Consider the following 18,092-nt stretch of genomic DNA (forward strand, 5'->3'; position numbering starts at 1 on the left):
TCACCACACTGCCGAGGGACAGATGATGAGGGCAGAAGTGACCTTGGAGCATTTAATGAAATAAATTAAATGTAAGAACTAACTGTGCTAAAATCAGATAGATCTTTTCTGCTAAATAAAACCAAGGGCTTTGCCAAATTATGCGAATCATAAGAGAATCAAAAGAATGTTGGAGCAGAGTAAGGAAGGGTCAGAATGTTCTGTTAGAGCACGCTAACATTTGCAAAAGCACTAAACACAAAGTGCAGCTGAGACTGATGGTAGTGTCATAATGTCTTTATCAAAATATTGGATGAATAAAAAGATTTGACCAACTGGATAAAAAGTCTGGGGATCACCAAGGTGAATACAATTCATCCTGAGAGGGACAATGAAATCTGAACCAATTTCAAGGCAATCCATCCAACAGTCGCCAAGCCATTTTGTTTCTGAAACACAAACCTCAACTTCATGGTAGCACTAGAGGAAAACTCAGGGGACTAAAGTCATTAGGATTTATCAACTTTGGCTTCCGTGATTGTGCGTACAAAATGTTTTAGTGGAAAACGACATGGTGGCGATGTTCATGGGATCAGCGTAGTAATTAGGATTCTTCCTCTGGGGCCAATAAATGTACTAAGAGTGTCCCTTCAGAATTTACATAGTCAAATCTGATTGGTCAAGTCTTGAGTCAAGAGATCTATCACCAGACTATTTATCATGATTTATTGGGAGGAACCAAGCAATTCCATGAAAAACCCAACAATTAGCACCCTCATCAAGCCCAAATGATTCCTATTTTTTGTTGTTGTTTCCACCTCCAACCTGAATCTCTTGTTGTCCATGGTGTTGCAGAGAAAACATATGCAATATTGGGGTAAATTGACTGGATACTCTCTCTGTTTCACTTCCTGCCCGGCTGTCCAAATGCTCCACGGTTCATTTGAAAATAGACCTGGTGTGTATCTTTAGTGGAGCGGAGAGCGCGGCTGGTGGATTATCAAGTTTTTACTAGAATGGCCGTGATTGCTCGCAGTGGTTGCAAGGCGCCCGGAACGCAGCACAAACGCACCCAGTTGAAAATAGGGGTAAGATAGAATCTTCAAATGGTATATAAGAATAATTCAAATAAGAAGAAGAATTTGGGTGACCACTAGTCTGTATACATTTCCATGTTAATCCATCCAATAGTTGTTAAGATAGTTCATTCTAGATCAAAGTAGTGGGCTAATAAACTAAAAATTAGGGAAAAGGAATTAAATAACTACACAGTATTCTGCTTTAAACATGATCTACATCTACAAATAATAAGCATGGTGCTGACGCAAAGCAGTGCCATAATCTGTAATCCATCTATTTATCTGTAGATCATTTAAGACAGGATGTAATAACTAATCTGCAAAGGGATCACCATCAAAACTACAAACGTACAAACCAACAATCTACACATTTGCAAAACATTCCTTTATTATAAATAAATCTCCTTTTTTGTATAAAAACTGGCATGCTTCAACCATGGCATTTTACAGGTTCACAACCCAAGGCTACAACCCGGATAGCCAAGACAGCAGGAGGAAACACACTCATCTCATTATGCAAGGGCGATCCATCAGACAACGGTGAGACAAGAATGAAAAAATCGTCACAACCACAAAAATACTTACAAGTAGAGAATAACAACAAACATGTTTGAGTCTCTTAAACTTCTCTTTTTAAATATCTTTTAAAATGTAATCTGTTAAATCTCTTTTCCGGCCCCACATTTGCCCTTTTAGATATTATGTCTACATGATTTCTGAGATTTATTTTTTGTATTTTCATTTTTATAATTTTTTTTTAGGTTTTAATAGTTACTCTGTCCACCACAGTGTCCTATGGTATGTCACTTTTTTCATGTTGTCTCTTTTTTTTAAACAGGTAAGTTCATGTTAGGACCAATGAGCTGTGAGCAGCAGGAAAGCAGGCACACTGACTTTATGTGGTCCCAGCTTTCTGTGGTTTGATGCGGAACAATACAAAATGTCTCATGCTTGGATTCCATGGGCGCTCAGTCTGTCCGTCAGTTCTTTGGCCAATCGGCCAAGAACGACGGCTCCTTCTTCCGCTTGGCACTGCCCCAAGATACGCTCCCCTCTCCTGTCCAATCCCTTCCTTCATCCTCTGTGGTCCCGTCAAATGGCATGATTGCTGTAGCTGACATATGTCGTCTTAGTTGATGAAGCTGCATGAATACGAAAAAGGTGGAACATGGAAAGAAGGAAAGAAGATGATAAAAAGATGGGGCCAAGGTGTGAGGACAAGAAAAATTAAAAAAATAAAAAGGGGAAGGGAAAATGAAAATGAAAGAGGAGAGACATGTTGAAAGTATGGAAGGAAAAGGAACAGAAGAAAGAGCAGTTGAGAGCAGAGTTTGCTTCAGATGGTCACGTTACAGTGTCACATCAACAGTCCACCTGAGTAGTTGGGGCTTTTGGTCAAACCCATTATGTCTCGTGTCCCCTCAAGAGTTCCATGGTAAATGTCAATGTTTTTGCAGCCGTGGAAGGCCTCTAACTGAGCCACTGTTTTACTCTGATGCTTTCATACAACCCTTTTATTATTATTTTTTCTTTCTTTCAATTGTGTTTCGTCATCACACTTCTGTAGTAATGGAAAAAGGTCCTTGATGATATATATATATATATATATATATATATATATATATATATATATATATATATATATACACACACACATACCATGACCTGGTCACTGGGAGTGACTTTTCCCAGTGGAAAAATCTGTATTTAAAGACTTTTAGATCATGTCTTATTCTAACAAGTTACAACGCGACTCATAAGCATGCAACATATAATTTTAAGTAAAAAAAAACGAACAGAAAATTCCCAAACAAGTCAAAGGTCAAGACTGTCTACATAGTTTCATTTCCGAGCAAAGGAACAACTCATCCCATAAGCCAACGCGCACCAGTGAAAAATATAGTCAAAGTTCCAATGTTGGCAACTTCCAGTCGGACGACATTTACCTCCAAAAACAGTGATTTTTATATAGTGAATATACAGTTAATAGCAGTAATTGTGTAATGATTTATATGATTCATTCAGTATGAAGGCTACAGCAGCCTAGCTAAAGTGAAAGGATAATGTTAACGTTACCAACTTCCCTGCAAAACTCACCACAATTTTGCAGGGCTTGTCTCTTGTCCCTCATGCTGGCCTTCACAAAACCCACAAGCTGATCCTCGGAAACACTACATTTAATAACGTGACCCAAATTAAAGTGGTTTTGGACACACTTGTTCTTGTATTTGAAAAAGCAATCATGGCAACCAATGATATCATGAGTGTACTGATACGTCTACTGTGCAGAAACGCAACAAAGGTTTTATTATCTCCTTTTTAGTATACATCGTACAGTAGAAAGTAACGTTACAGTGGCCTACACAGTACAGCAGCAAAGATTCTCACAGACTTTGCTAGATTTAACCAAACAATCACATGACATGAGTTCTACCAATCCGAGGCATCACTGTGGGATTGTTCAGAATTGTGGTTAATGAAGTACTTACTAAAGACATCGCGAATAAAAGACATTTATCTCAAAAAAGGTTGGTGCCCCATGAAGTTTTGGCGTCTATATCAGCATATACAATCGCTCATGTTGTAGCTGGTTTTAAAGCAACACTAGAGAACTTTTTGTACCTTTGTTTCCAAAATCATTGCAGTGGTTCATCAACTCATAACAGGGTGAACGGCACTTCTGCATTCGCTTTGCGGCTCTCTATCGGCTATAACCGCACAATGCAAGTTTGCCAGATTGGGTAGCGGATCTGTAGTTCCAATGACACATAATGGAAAAATTCCGCTTACAACCTGTAGGAGAATCAAAGCGTGAAAAGTTCTCTAGTGTTTCTTTAAAGTATACCATCAATTTGATGGCTTATACTCCAATTGTCACTGAAGAAATTGCATTGTAGTTTTACTTCCGGACTGTTGAGCTCTATTTTGACCACCTCTGACAATTTGGAACTTATTTATTCCCAATTTCATTGTTTGTTTAGTGAAGTATGTAAAGAGATTAAGATTAAGACTAAATTGTTTAACTAATGGCTAAATTAATTACTTGTAACCTGCTTCCTTCACTACTGGTAATAAAGTCCTGACTGGAAAACGTAGTTTGCCTTCACAGGTCTGAAATGTACACCCACAGTATTCATGGACTGCACAGAAACACATGCACAGCAAAGCTGAACTATGGAGAGAAATATACACACACATGCACGCACGCACACACACACACAAACCAAAGGACACACAAATCCACTTCCCCCAGATTGATGGAGATTCATACAAGAACATGCGTGCACACATACGTACACACTAATCTCTAATCATACATGTGCATGCACTCACGCACACATGCGCATTCACATCCACTCCTGTCATTTCGTCCGCAGATTGCTGACGTAGCAGAACCAGCTCGACACAAAATTGAGTTTCGAAGTGAATGTAACAACGCTTCACTGTCAACGCTCGGAGAAGACACACCATGCTATTTAAAAACTGTCAATGTTGCAAAAAACAATCAGGAATTTAATTTTTTCAAATTGAAATTAAACTTTTACTAAATTCAATCAAAAGAAAGCCTAATTCAAATGGTACAACTAAGCATAAATGTACACAAGGTAAAATATTTGTTTTTTGTTTGTATTGTGCTACTCCATCATGACATGCAATAACAGTGATAATATTAATGTTTTACCCACACTCTGGGAGAATGAGATCAATATTTAATTGAAAGCTTTAACCTCTCTATATGTATGTGCATTATTGTACAAATGTTTCAGCCTGGATGACTATGCGTGTATTGAAGATTTATATGGATTCATGTTATGTTTATATGTTATAAAAATGGGTCTGTTGATATAGTTCATTATATGTATAGTTATAAAACTTTGGTGTTCTCTTACTCACTGTTGGTCTCCATGCTCTCACATAGCTCGGTCTTCACCTCTCCGTTGGGCCGGTCTCCTCCCTTCTGGCTCAGTTTCCCCGACATGGCAGCAGCTGTCACAATTGCCTGCATCACCACGCATTCACATTCAGAAATCCATCAATTGTTGGTGCAGCCTTCTTTGATTTTATGAATTAAATGGCGAATTGAATTAGTGTGGTCCAAGTTCCGGTTTCATCCTTTAGTTTATGTAATCCCACATGGTGGTGGATGGATTGTAGTATTGCTAGATTTGTAATCCTCATTTTGTCAGTATCGTTCATATTTATCATCAGTCAAAAATATCAAATCAAATGGTTTGACATATACGGAAATATTACGGAAATGTAACATTTGAGACTCAAGTGTTTTACTGCTTACCTTGAAGCTGCGTTTTCGTTTGGGTACGTTCTGCTCGGGGTGGAAGAGGATGATGTAGACCTTGGGCATGTAGAGCATCCCCAGAGACACAGAGGCAGACAGGCTGAGAGAGATGGTCAGGGTGGTAGTTTGGATATACATCTAGCAGAAAAGACACAGGGGGGGGCAGAAAGGAAAGGGAGTCATTTATCACATTTCAAGTTGTCAGAGAAAGTCTTTGTAATCATCCAGCTACAGACTATTCCTGGTGAGGGAACAAGGAGAAAGAATTTATGGGAAGAGGGGAAAGACAGGACTTAAAGCATGGTCTAACAAGAGCAGAATTAGCAGAACATTTGTGAAGTGACAGCTACAGTGACACACAGACAGGTAGATCAAATGGCACCAGGGAAGGTGTTTAATTGCCTGTATGCTTCAGTGCTTGTTTCTTTGTCTAAGAAGGTGAAATTATTTTTACCATTTTTTGGCAGGCTGAAGCACCAGATTGGTGCGGTTTATTGCATTAGGTAAGTCGATGGTGATGGAAATCACACTTAATTGACTTTCAGATCTATGTCCCTGGAAGTTTGGATATCATGTGGCCTACATTAGACCCTACAGGGACATACAACTTTACTTTTCAGAGATTGATTTGTTGGTGGACGACAAAAATCTGTGCCTTTCTGCATATATTTAGTTCAGAGCAAGTTGAATGACTTCAGTCCCACTGTCTGACATACAGACAGACAAATACTGTCCTGGACAGTAGAATAGATGGCACTAGTGAAAGGTTATATTCAGTGGACTGAAGGACAGATATGGGGATGTTTATATGCACACAACTCTCTTTGGATGCTTTTTTTTGAAGAAATCAAATTACAATATATACAGTATATCGTAATGATTTAACCTGAAGCATTAACACAATCAGAAGTAAGTTACTTGTAAGATTTGAAGAAAAATGTTCAAAGACATTTCGCCAAAACCCAAATTACAAACTGATCAAACAAATCAAACATAATTATGATTCTGAATTTTATGTTACAGCAAACTTCTCGAGGACTCAGAGGTTATTAGTGGCTCAGTTGTTTAGATTCAATGTATTTTAGTTGGCAACTTTTGTCTCTAAAGCATGGCAATAAAGACAAGAAGTTTTAGTTGTTAAATTGATGTTGCTTTTCTGATATCTGTTCCCTTGCTATAAGTAATGATGTCTTGTAAGCCGTTTGGGCTGGGCATACCTTTTTTGTGCATGGCACAATACCACCATTTTTCATTCATTCATTCATTGTACTATAGGTAGACTAAATTAGACTATGTACGACTGCATTGATTCTACCAAGCAAGTTGAAGGGCAGATATAATAAAACAAGACAGTCAGGCATACACACTTTAGAAGACTGAGCACTAGTCCTCAGGTCCTTAGTGAGTTTCAGAGAGTAGTTAGGAGAAGGAGAGAACTGACACAGATGAAAAGCTCTCAAGACATGTAGCTCATCAGGCATGCACGTATAGAGAGGGAGACAAATAGAGGAGGGAGGGGTAAGATGGATGGATATATGGGAAGGAGTAGTAGAGGTGAAAGGACATAGCAAGGAAGGGGAAGTAAAGTAAAGAGAGACATGGAAAGAGAAGGAAGAAAGTGATGTTATGGGACGGTGCAAGTAAGGAAAAGAGAAGATGAGAGTAACTTGTGGAGAGACAGATCAAGTGAAAATGAGAGCGTGAGAACTGAAAGGCAGGTGCCACATTGTCAAAAAGTGTGCAGACACACTGATTGAGGCAGTGCTGGTAACTATAACCTGATCAGAACGTAGAACAGAAAGAAAGCAAAGCTGCTTTGGTAACTCTGCAGTGGTTGTCCACTACGCACAGCCAGTTTCTGAAATCACAGTCGAGGTGTAGTTTTGCTTAGAGTACTGTTTGATCCACCACTGTTAATGGTTTTATTTTCCTTCATGAACAAGCACTAAGACCGCACAATTAATTGCAATTTTATCAAAATCGCCATATGACATGGTATAATATCCAAGTCAATCCAATTTTTAATTTAATTTTATTTACAGTATAAATTCATAACAAGTGTTATCTCCAGACACTTTACAGATAGAGTAGGTCTAGAACACACTGTAATTTACGAGGACCCAACAATTCTAGTAATTCCCTAAAGGGGTGAGGAAAAACTCCCTTTTAGGAAGAAACCTCAGATAGACCCAGGCTCTTGGGAGGCGGTGTCTGACATGTCCGACATGTGTCAACCTGTTCTGAATTAAGTATTGCGGTGCTGCAGAGACGTCCCAGCTAACAAATCGTATGCAACAGACTAAATCCACAAAATCCAAATACCACACTGTAATCATTAATTGCAATATTTTTCAATGAAAATGAGAATGATACAAACCTAATTAGTCCAATATCGTGAATCATATCACAATTGCAATATCATTTAAAATAATTGTAATTAGATAGTATCCTCATATTGAGCATCCCTAACCAGAACAAGTTTCTGTAACATCCCATGGTACATTTGTGACATACAGTATAGATAATCCACCCATCTTAGTCTGCTTATCCGCATTGGGTCGGGGGGAGCAGTTCCAGCAGGGGACTTCAAATTTCCCTTTGCTGAGCCACATCAAACAGCTCCGACTGGGGGATCTCAAGGCATTCTCAGGCCAGGTTGGAGATTTAATCCCTCCACCTAGTCCTGGCTGTTGACCGAGGCCTCCTTCCAGCTGGACATGCCTTGAACACCTCCCTAGGGAGGCGCCCAGGAGTCATCCTTGCCCAAACCACCTCAACTGGCTCCTTGCGACGCAAAGGAGCAGTGGCTCTACTCCAAGCTCCCCATGGATGACTGTGCCTCTCACCCTATCTCTAAGGGAGACGCCAGCCACCCTCCTGAGGAAACCCATTTCGGACGCTTTGTCACAGCGGTGAAATGAATTCTCTGTATGACGAAATGTGTTGCGGTTCTCGGCAGTAAGTCGGACTCTTTCAGGTGAGGGTTGGCCTCTGCCAGAGCTGTGCTTTGTCACCAATCCTGTTTGTAGTATTTATGGACAGGATATCGAGGCATAGTCGGGGTGGGGAGGGATTGCAGTTCGGTGGGCTGGGGATCTCATCGATGCTTTTTGCAGATGATGTGGTCCTGATGGTATCCTCGGCCTGTGACCTTCAGCCCTCACTGGACCCGTTCGCAGCCGAGTGTGAAGCGTCTGGGATGAAGATCAGCCCCTCTAAAATCTGAGGCCATGGTTTTCCCTTCAGGTAGGGAATGGGTCCTTACTCCAAGTGAAGGCGTTTAAATACCTTGGGGTTGTTTGAAAGTGAAGGGGCAATGAAGCGGAAGATAATTGAAAAAGTCTTGTTCAACAATAGAATCTCAATAGAAACTACCTAACAACATCACAAATCATTACAAATCAGTACAATCAATAACATGTATGGTGGCTGCATATGTATAAATAGACGCATACATCAAACACCAACTTGATAACTGAATCTAGAGAAACATGGGGTGCTACGTAGCATTCCTGGGGGACTAAATAATACAAATAATTCTCAGTGGGTGAGGTTGGGACAAAATTTCCTGTCAGTGTGTGCCAATTTAAATTTTTAAATTGGTTATTTAATTCAAAATTCATTGTTGGCTGTAAATGGTGTAAATATGCTTTTAGAAAAGGTTTCATTCAACACATTAGGTCATTTGTGAAAAAATGGGAATTGGAAGGGCCATTACACAAATAAATTGGATATGACCCCAGGATTCTCAATCACAAGAAGCAGCCATGAGCTGCCCTGGTACGATTTTCTTTAACTAGACTATTATGTTCTCCAAATTAAGTAAGGAATATTTGAAATTTATGTCTGCAGTAACACATCCTTTAGTCCTCAACAAAACCTTACCAGACCTCTCAACTCTGACCTCAAAAAGAACTCATCAGCAAATGGGATTTCAATCTAATTTACTTTTTGAAATAGAGGGAAATACTCTCTTGCTGCTTAAATTATTAGCTGACTGTGTGATAATGGGCACACAGGAGTCTGACAGAAATCTAGATTAGGTGGCCAATATGATGACTAAATACAAGTCTTAACTCTTAAACAGGCTTTTGAAAAAGCCAAAATTCTTAATAAAAGGAAGATGAACACACGCAGCTGCCTCAAAGTGTAAGTTGATAACATTAGCAGTAGCCACAGGGAAAGGAGACTGCAACACTAATAAACTGGCGGCAATTTCTCCAACCACCCACCCACGCACAAACACACACACCCACACACACACACACACCCACACACACACACACACACACTGGCCTACCATGCTTGATGAACCAAGGCACTGACATTTCTAAGTATACTGTATAGGCGTGTTGCACTAAATAAATATAGGCCTTTCATTCAAATAAAAGTGTATGTAGACCAACCTGAATCCACACAAACTGTATTTAGAAATTACTCACACAATCACACTGTTTTTTTTTCCCTTGATGACATTACCATGGAAGCATTGAGTGATGTGCCAAGTGTGGCAGTGATGACCGGGGGTTAACAGCTCTGCCTGCAGCTCCCCTGCAGGCTCTGACAGCAGTTTACACTCCACTGCTGACTTTCACCTCAAACACAAGATTGTACACAAACGCGCATACATGCACACAAAACAACGCGCTAACATAGGACTGAATTTTTCAGTTGTTTGAAACAGATCACAAATAAAGCAAAAGAAGAAAAAAAAACATGATAGAGATGCAAAGGGGAATTTGTGGGCTCAATTATTACTTCGCCAAGTTGTTTCTTTTTCATATTGCCTGCCAACAAATTGCACTCAATTGAATTGTACTGTTACAAGGATCAGTGAGTGGCTGTATCAGAGAGGAACAGATGGAGAGTGTTTTCAGTAAGAGGGAGACAGGAAAGAAACTGAGATAGTGAAGAAAATAAATTGAAAGAGAGTCAAAGAAGAGCAAAAATGGAGTAACAGGAAAATGTGTGGAAAAGAGAGAATCCCTTAAGCGGTAAACTTGCTCTTATCAAAACAGCAGCAAGGGTGCTGATAGCCGCTTCCATTACATCTAGCCTTTAGTCCAAAGCTGTGGTTTCCAGCTGTTATTTACACAAAGATACACATACATACATACACACACTGAAGACTGAAACTGTCCTCATCCACCTTGCTGTCCTCAGCTGATATTGGCTGAAAACGCATGCATCAGGAAAGCGCTCTATTATCCCAAAAGTCACACTCAGAAAGTAGACGATTAGCTACGGATGGCTGCATACAATGTGTTCCCTTAAGGTTTAAAACATTTACAGATGGAGACTCTCTGGACCGTAATAGGAGGAGATTCAGAGAGACGAACAGAGGGGTAGAATGATGGCCAATGTGCTTTTGACACCTGGGGGAGAGATATGGGATAGGAAAAAGAGGATTAAGAGAAACAAATACAAACAGGAGAAGAATGAATACTAGATTGTGTGGACAAATACTTAAACTTAGCGTTGCACTTACTTTCCTCAGGTTAAAGAATGTGATGCTTTTGCTAAATTGTGGGTCAGTGTCAGTTTTGCCCAAGTCGACTTGCAGTAGCTGTGCTGATAATGCAGGAGTGTTTTTATTCCCCTCAAGGGTACTTATTTTGTTTTGTGTTGAAAAGAAAACTGCTAAGTTAAGGATTTTCGTCTACCGGACATCTTGTTATTTTACAATTAGTGCTTAAAGGATAGGTCCACTGTTGTTCAGCCCAGACTTTAATACAAAGTTGATTACCATCATTTATAACCGCCGACTGCTGCACAACCTCACTGATAACCGCCGGGGAAAAAAACGTATCTCATATTGTAATCATTTGCAAAAATTAACGTGTTGCTTTTCATTTTTAGCGTACTGTATCACAATCACTAAAGAAGTGTTTGTCTCCTCAGACCCAGTAGGACACACAAAACGGAATCTTCCCAGTCAAATAGTGTTTGCTTTTAATCTGCATATAGTTTGAGCAATAGGCATGATTAATAATAATTTTAACAATAACCAAAGCAGTCAAGTGCAACCCACCCCAAAAAAACTATTTTAAATTCCTTTACATAAACAAAGACATTTGCACTATAATTTAAAGCAGAAAATGCAAAAAAAATGTTGCAGCAAAATGTATCAGAATGCGGACAATGAAGTTTTTGATATGCTTAAAATTTCAATTTGGCTTAAAAGTAGAGCTCTCACCACCATGAGCTGCAGTGGATATAGCTATAGTTGAAGCCGCTTTGATGTTCCCACACAACTTAGACAGAGGTGGCTGTTTTGGTTGGTTGTCAGCGTAACAGCAGGATGCAGTGGATGAGTTGAACATTGTCAGGTTCATGCTTGGACAGATGAGGAAGATAAGTATTTAGGTGTCAATGAGGTGGAAGCCTCTTCGGTCATCACATCTGTTGTAAGTTACTCTTTGACTGTTCAGGCCTGATCAGCTCTGAAGTACCAAATGCCCAAGCCAGTTACAAAAGTAAACAGGGTATTTGTCAGGTATATTTGGCTAGATCAACTGGTATGTTGTGATTAGTTTCCAAAAATCAATCATTACTTATGCTATTGTTTGTCATCAAATCCAGGACAATATGAGCAGGGGTGAATACATTCTAACACATGAAATTCAAATAGTCAGAGGGGAGATATTGAGTGGCACTGAGACTGTGTCTGATCAGAGTCTGTAGGTGGAATATGTCTGATTGGAAGTCCTGGTTACTGCAGTAGATGTGTTGTGTTAGGATTTTTGTAGTCCTTTACTAAGTCCTTTTCAAAATTGCCTCCTGCCGCTGTTTTTTATTCACGGCATAGAGGGGGATGTTTGACGTCAGTTTTGTAGATGCGGCAACAAGGAGAATGCAGGACTTATGGGCTTTAAGTTAATACATTTTCCGCAGTGCAATATGAACGTCATCTGTTCTGGCAGCGAACATTGCCGTTTAATTAAAGTGGCTAATGCTAAATAGCTGTTAAAGAATGTAATTCTGGGGAGACATGGTTGACCCTGAGAGACAAACAGCTTGATAGGTAGGCCACCCATCAATGAGTTAAGTTTAGAGAGGGCTGTCTTCTCTTCACAGAAGAGAGCTGAGGCATGACAGTTCACATTGAATGCTATTCTTGGTTGGCTTGGCGGTGCTATAAATGACACTGTGATATAGAAAGTACAGCTTATGAACACTACATCATAAGCCAATTAACTAAATTAGGCCCATCTGCTGCAGACTACACAGAAGGGAGAGGCGCATGACATGTACACATTAAACTGAGTCCTAAAACATATGTTGTATAAATGAAGAATGGCATTTTTTTTTCTCAGCACATTATGTGTTCTCCTCTCTTCCTCAAATGAAAGGGTGCTATGCGCCTTTAACCAAAACGACTTAGCTGTCAGAGCATCTATAGTTTCTGCCAAAAAATGACTGGACTAAGGAATGATGAAGCAAAATGCACTTGAAGCTGTCTGAATAGCTGCATGTCCGATCATAGATGACAGTGCCATCAAATAAATATGAATCAGATTATGCATGGGTTATGAGAATACACACACATTGAGTCAACACACCAGAGTCATCATTGGTCAGATAAGATTTCATGAGATGCTTGTGGTTTTACATCCAAAGCTACAGCAAAAGCTACTCATGCCCATATGTGTACAGTAATTCAAATCATAGTACACACACACACACACAGACACACCATGCTTGTTGAACCAAGGCATTGACATTTCTAAGTCATTACGCTCCTTGTCTGATTATTGCAACTCGTTTTATGTACCACAGAGCGAGTAAAAGGGTGGTGAAATCAAAGAGCTCGGCCTGCAACTTGGCCATCATAGCCAACGGCAGAGAAAGGGACAGATAGAAAGATGCAAAAAGAAAGGAAGAGAGACACAGATGGTGTGAATATGAAAGAGTAAGTTCAACAGAGAATTAACAAGAGATAGTACGACAGGGAGCAGGAAAAACAGGATGTTTGGGTGAATTAATCATCGGTTGACAGGAAGTGGAGGTTGACAAGAGATGGAGAGAATCCCAAAGTGATGAAAAAACAGTGCAGAAGGGCAGTGACTGACCTCGTCATGTTTTTTTTGATACAATGGAAAGTTTTACTACGGGACACATAGACAAAAGCTCACACATTCTAATCAACACTGCCAAAAACGTAACTGCGTTCAACCGAGCCACTAGGTTTTTGTTGGGTGTTGTCAGGTGGCTGAGTAGATGCGTGTTGTTACTTGAAAATTGCTGTGCACAGTGTGGCATTTGTGATGAAGTATTTAAAGAACAATTACATGTAGAAGCATTTAATTGTTGAGAAAACCTTTGACATATTACAGTAAAACCTCACTGGGAATCCATGCAACCTCTGAAACCTTTTATCACACAACCTTTGTACTGCTGTCCTAGTTAATAGACAGGAACATGTCTTATACTACTGACAAAGACCCTGGGAAAATACTTTTTCAGGCGTTGATTGGGAAAAGTTGATTGAAGCTTCATAGTGGAATCTGCCCTTCACTTGGACACTGTGGCATTGAATAGCTGTGCATTTGCATTAACTTAAACCCATGGAGTCAACATTTTGCTGTTGCTGAGTCAACGGACTCTCTCAGCAGACGTCACTCCACTCTTCTAGTGTCTCCCTGCTCTCATTTTGAAATAAATGACTGCTGGCTGCTTTGTTTCATGGTCCGAGTCAGTGAATGGTCAGAGAGAGAAAAGAAAGAAACTTGAGAATAAGAAAAAATAGAGGGGTGAGAATGCATTGTGTATGACATCTGTCATTCCCAACAATGCCTTGCATCTTTCCATCGCTCAATCCTTTGCTTGTAATCTCCCCTCATCTCTACCCTTACTATCTCTAATGAGTGGTTGGCATTTTGCACTGCACTCCGAACTACCCTGTATGTCTTTCTAAAATGTGTTCCTGTCTTTACCCGTCCTTCCCGTCCCGAATTTCGTTGTCTTTTGCTGCCTCTTATTCTTTGGAAACTATTTCTGATTTCATCTTTTTTGCTTTACCAACCTCCTTTTTCTGTTCATCTACTGTCTCTCGATTCATTTTTTCTTTCCCTCCATCTCAGCTCTGCTCATTTAACCCTTGTGTTGTATTCCCGTCCACCATGAACTTGTTATCCTTTCCAGGTCAAAAACTAAAATGAATTTTTATGGTTTCCGTCTCCCAACGCTTTTATAAATTCATAGTCAATAAACCTAATGTACTGAATATCATATTATACTGTATCTATGTTTTGAACAAACTATAAATTAAAATATTTTTAAAACAGGTCAAATTTGACCGTCACTGATTGTTGATAATGAGTTAAGGTGCCTGTCCTCGTGAGTGGACCTTCAAACGCGCAAAGTGACTTTAAAGGCAGCCGGAGGGGTTCTTAGCTAACTTCACAGAGCAATTTAGTGTGAAAACCTGTCGTGTCTCTGTGTGTCTAACTTACACCTCCTGTTTCTGTGCACTCACACCATGGGACCGCTCATCCTTTTAATCACCTGAGCCATGGGAGGGTGAGGAGATTTTTTATTTATTTATTTATTTCAATAATAAAATAAAAAAAGGGAGCATGGCCAAACCAGTTCCTAAGGATTGTGATCCCTTTTTTTATTTTCTGAACTTCAAAGTGCTTGTTATTATAACTATTTCAATGAAACAGTGAACATATAAATTAAAGCCAACTTTGTTTTACTGTAAAAAATCCACAACTATTTAAGGACCATAATGATACCTACTGTGTGTGTGTGTGTGTGTGTGTGTGTGTGTGTGTGTGTGTGTGTGTGTGTGTGTGTGTGTATATATATATATATATATATTCAATCCATTTATCCAATTATCCATAGGCTGAGTAAAAACCTTCTTTACATTGAGTCCAGCTACTTCCAACAGATGCTGGACCAAAATGACCTAAAAAACATCAGTTCATGGCCACAGTGGAGAGCAACAAAGTTACACAAATAACAGAAAGTGTTTAATCCAAAGCACCAACTGTGGCAGTTGAGAAGAGTGAACCTTTTTCTTTTTGAACGGTCAGAGGAGTAGGTGCTTTTCTTCAATTTTCATGCATCACAAAGTCATTTTTGTAGGTTTTAAGTCTCTTTCTCAATTGGATTTTAACCCAGAGCTTATTAATTCCCCAAGTTGCACTTCTCCACACACCCATCACAAACATTGTCCAACATGGTGCTGTGATGAAAACCTGTTCAGTGTACCACTGGTGGTTCGAAATTGGGATCATGCATCATTTCTCGGTTTTGATCGCGTGTAACTTTTTCCTTGTGCGCGCTAGAAAGCATGTCGACACGTTATTGTAATCTGTGGTGCCAGCACGTTCCAATGGACCTGGTTGCTAGCCAATAGCATGATTCTATCAAGAGATACACTCAAACTAAGCCAATCATATCGCACAGCCCCCATTGGGCCCACGTGGGAAAGAATGACAGTAGAACGCACCAATTAGAAGGACAGGTCATAAAACTGGCATCCCTGTGTAGCCAGTAAACAGACGAGTTGAATGGTCCCAGACATGGCCAAAAAAAACTATCCCTGAGTTGACTCCAACTGTCTGAAAGCCAAAAATATGGCCTTCTTATAGCATTTCAACATTTCATCAAATTATGATTACTTATTCCTTTTATCTATGTATCTACTTATTTCAGGCATGTGTGTGAGTGATGTGGATGTGTTTTTGTATTTCAGAAGTTATGTATTTTGCACTTTTTGGGCTTTTTTAGAAATAAGAAATTAGACAAACGCACAGACATATCTGTAGAAAAACATTCATATAAAATCCATTTTATAAGCAATTTCTTCTGGATTTTTTCTGTTCAAAGTTGAGACATGTTGCAAGGGTACTATTTTAGTATATAGCAGTTGTAATATGCTTACAGTAGTGATTTTTATTAATTTTTCAGATGATTTACTTGGACGGAACTAGAAATTCTGTGTTCTAACCTCTGTAGCTCTGTGTCAGTAAGGCCTAGTGTCACAATGCCACTAGAAACAACAAGTTGAGAGTGTTAGCTTCACAATGAACTCAGGGTCATCACAGAGGGTCAAAGCATGTGGAAACTGCAGCATGTTTTAGGGGGTAAAAATTTAGGCGAGAAAATCATATATTTTCCAGTGAATTTCAACAGGTTAAGAAAAAGGTCCGACACAGGACTCTGTGGCACAATATTTAAACTTTGTGTCAGTGCAGCTCCATTGGGCCTAAGTGGGGTCACTGTCCTCCAAAAAGCACTTAAAGACATTTGTTTCCCCACCCTTTCCCCTGGTCTAAGGTCAGTATGTGTGTCATAATAGAGTGGACAGGGTATTTCATAAAAAAATAAATGTTACATCTGTGTTTGCTCTGCAACAGCTTATTACCTTGTTGACTTGCACATCTGTATGAGAATCGACCAGTCTCGAGTCAAACACATTTTGAATTGTGCATAAATGTTTTTCAAAAAGTTATGAATCCTTTGAGGGTGAACCTGTTGTTATTTCTAAAAATCCCCAGCTAGGTGGTCTAACATGGCGCATCATGAGTCAGTAGAGTGCTTCCAAAGCTGTAGGAGAAAAACAAAGTGCCACAGCATGAACATGTAAAAGAGGAGTGAAATATATTCCTTATATGTTCCTGTTTCTATGGCTTGACGTGATGCAATCTTTGAACCAAAATTGAGCTAGAAATTATACAAAACGCTATACCGCAGTACTCCTCGCACTAGTCCCCAAACCTCTTTTGTTATTCTAATGAAATTAAAAAAAAAAAAAAAAAAAATCAAGTTTATAAAATCATGGCTGTTTTTGGTGACTTTATTTAAACAAACACATTAATGGTTCCATAATTCAATGTTTGCTTGGATAAAAGCGTCCTGTTTGTAAATTCCACCTCTTGGTAAAGGAAATGTCACCCCCTCACAAAGTCAACTTACTGTTGCCTTGATAGTTTTCCTAATGATGCGAGATTACTTTTCAAAGAAATAGTGTATTTGTGTAGCCAAGGCTAGTTATAGCTAATTATGAAGAAAACAAATATGTAGTAGTGGTAACTGTCCCATGCAATGTTAATAGTTAATGTGCAGCCAACAGAGTCAACATAGGTCAATCTTTTCTTGACTAGAGAATGATTGTCTTCAACAATGTCTTCAATACACATAAGAACAAAACTAAAATTATCACATAAAAAATACTAATATCATGCTCTTTTATCGACTGGTTTAGATGGTGGACAACACTTAATGAGGTACAACAGTCAAATACTCCAGCAACATGAATGTAATGCATTTGGAAGCACAAACTGGAATAACCCTTTGTTACCCAGGCTAATTATTCCTGATCCCAAATGCTTGCTGACACTTGAGTCTGACAGAGCTTCAAAATCCCCAAACTGAGTATTTCCTCACCATTGCCGGCAACGAGATGCCAGGTTATTTCATCTGCACAGCAACAGCTTGTAAGGCAACAAACTCTGAATTTCGGTCAGGATCAGCAGGATGAGCAGTGCAGCACTAATAAAACTTGGGCATCTGAATGGCTTCATTTATCAATTTTCCAATGCTTCAATTTTGCCTAAATTATTATTACCGTGGTTAATTAATATGGAATGAGTTCTTTAAATTTGTGTTGGATTGCTTCACATACTTAACAGTTTGTTCTGTTAAATTGATGGATTACAATGTAAAAATTGTAAATTGTCAAAAGTTGCAGTATCCGTGATGAAGCATTTTATTATCTTCAT

At 39.3% G+C, this 18,092-nt stretch overlaps 1 protein-coding gene across 5 annotated transcripts in view; it reads right to left on the minus strand.

Annotated features, from left to right (window-relative positions):
- Nucleotides 1-1,717: 1,717 nt before the first annotated feature.
- grm8a (glutamate receptor, metabotropic 8a) overlaps nt 1,718-18,092 on the minus strand; it is a 225,965-nt gene continuing 209,590 nt past the window's right edge. For 4 of the 5 annotated variants that reach the window (XM_034862922.1, XM_034862923.1, XM_034862921.1 and 1 more), the window contains 3 exons: nt 5,353-5,493; nt 4,953-5,058; nt 1,718-2,200 (listed from right to left, as the gene is read on the minus strand). In XM_034862922.1, the coding sequence (XP_034718813.1) occupies nt 2,151-2,200; nt 4,953-5,058; nt 5,353-5,493 (297 nt within the window). In that variant the 3' untranslated portion in view covers nt 1,718-2,150. Of the gene's footprint in view, nt 2,201-4,948; nt 5,059-5,352; nt 5,494-18,092 lie in introns of all 5 variants that reach the window. The other variant, XM_034862925.1, reaches the window with a different exon arrangement.

This window comes from Etheostoma cragini, chromosome 23, assembly GCF_013103735.1.
Source record: "Etheostoma cragini isolate CJK2018 chromosome 23, CSU_Ecrag_1.0, whole genome shotgun sequence".
In the NCBI taxonomy this organism is placed as follows: domain Eukaryota; kingdom Metazoa; phylum Chordata; class Actinopteri; order Perciformes; family Percidae; genus Etheostoma; species Etheostoma cragini.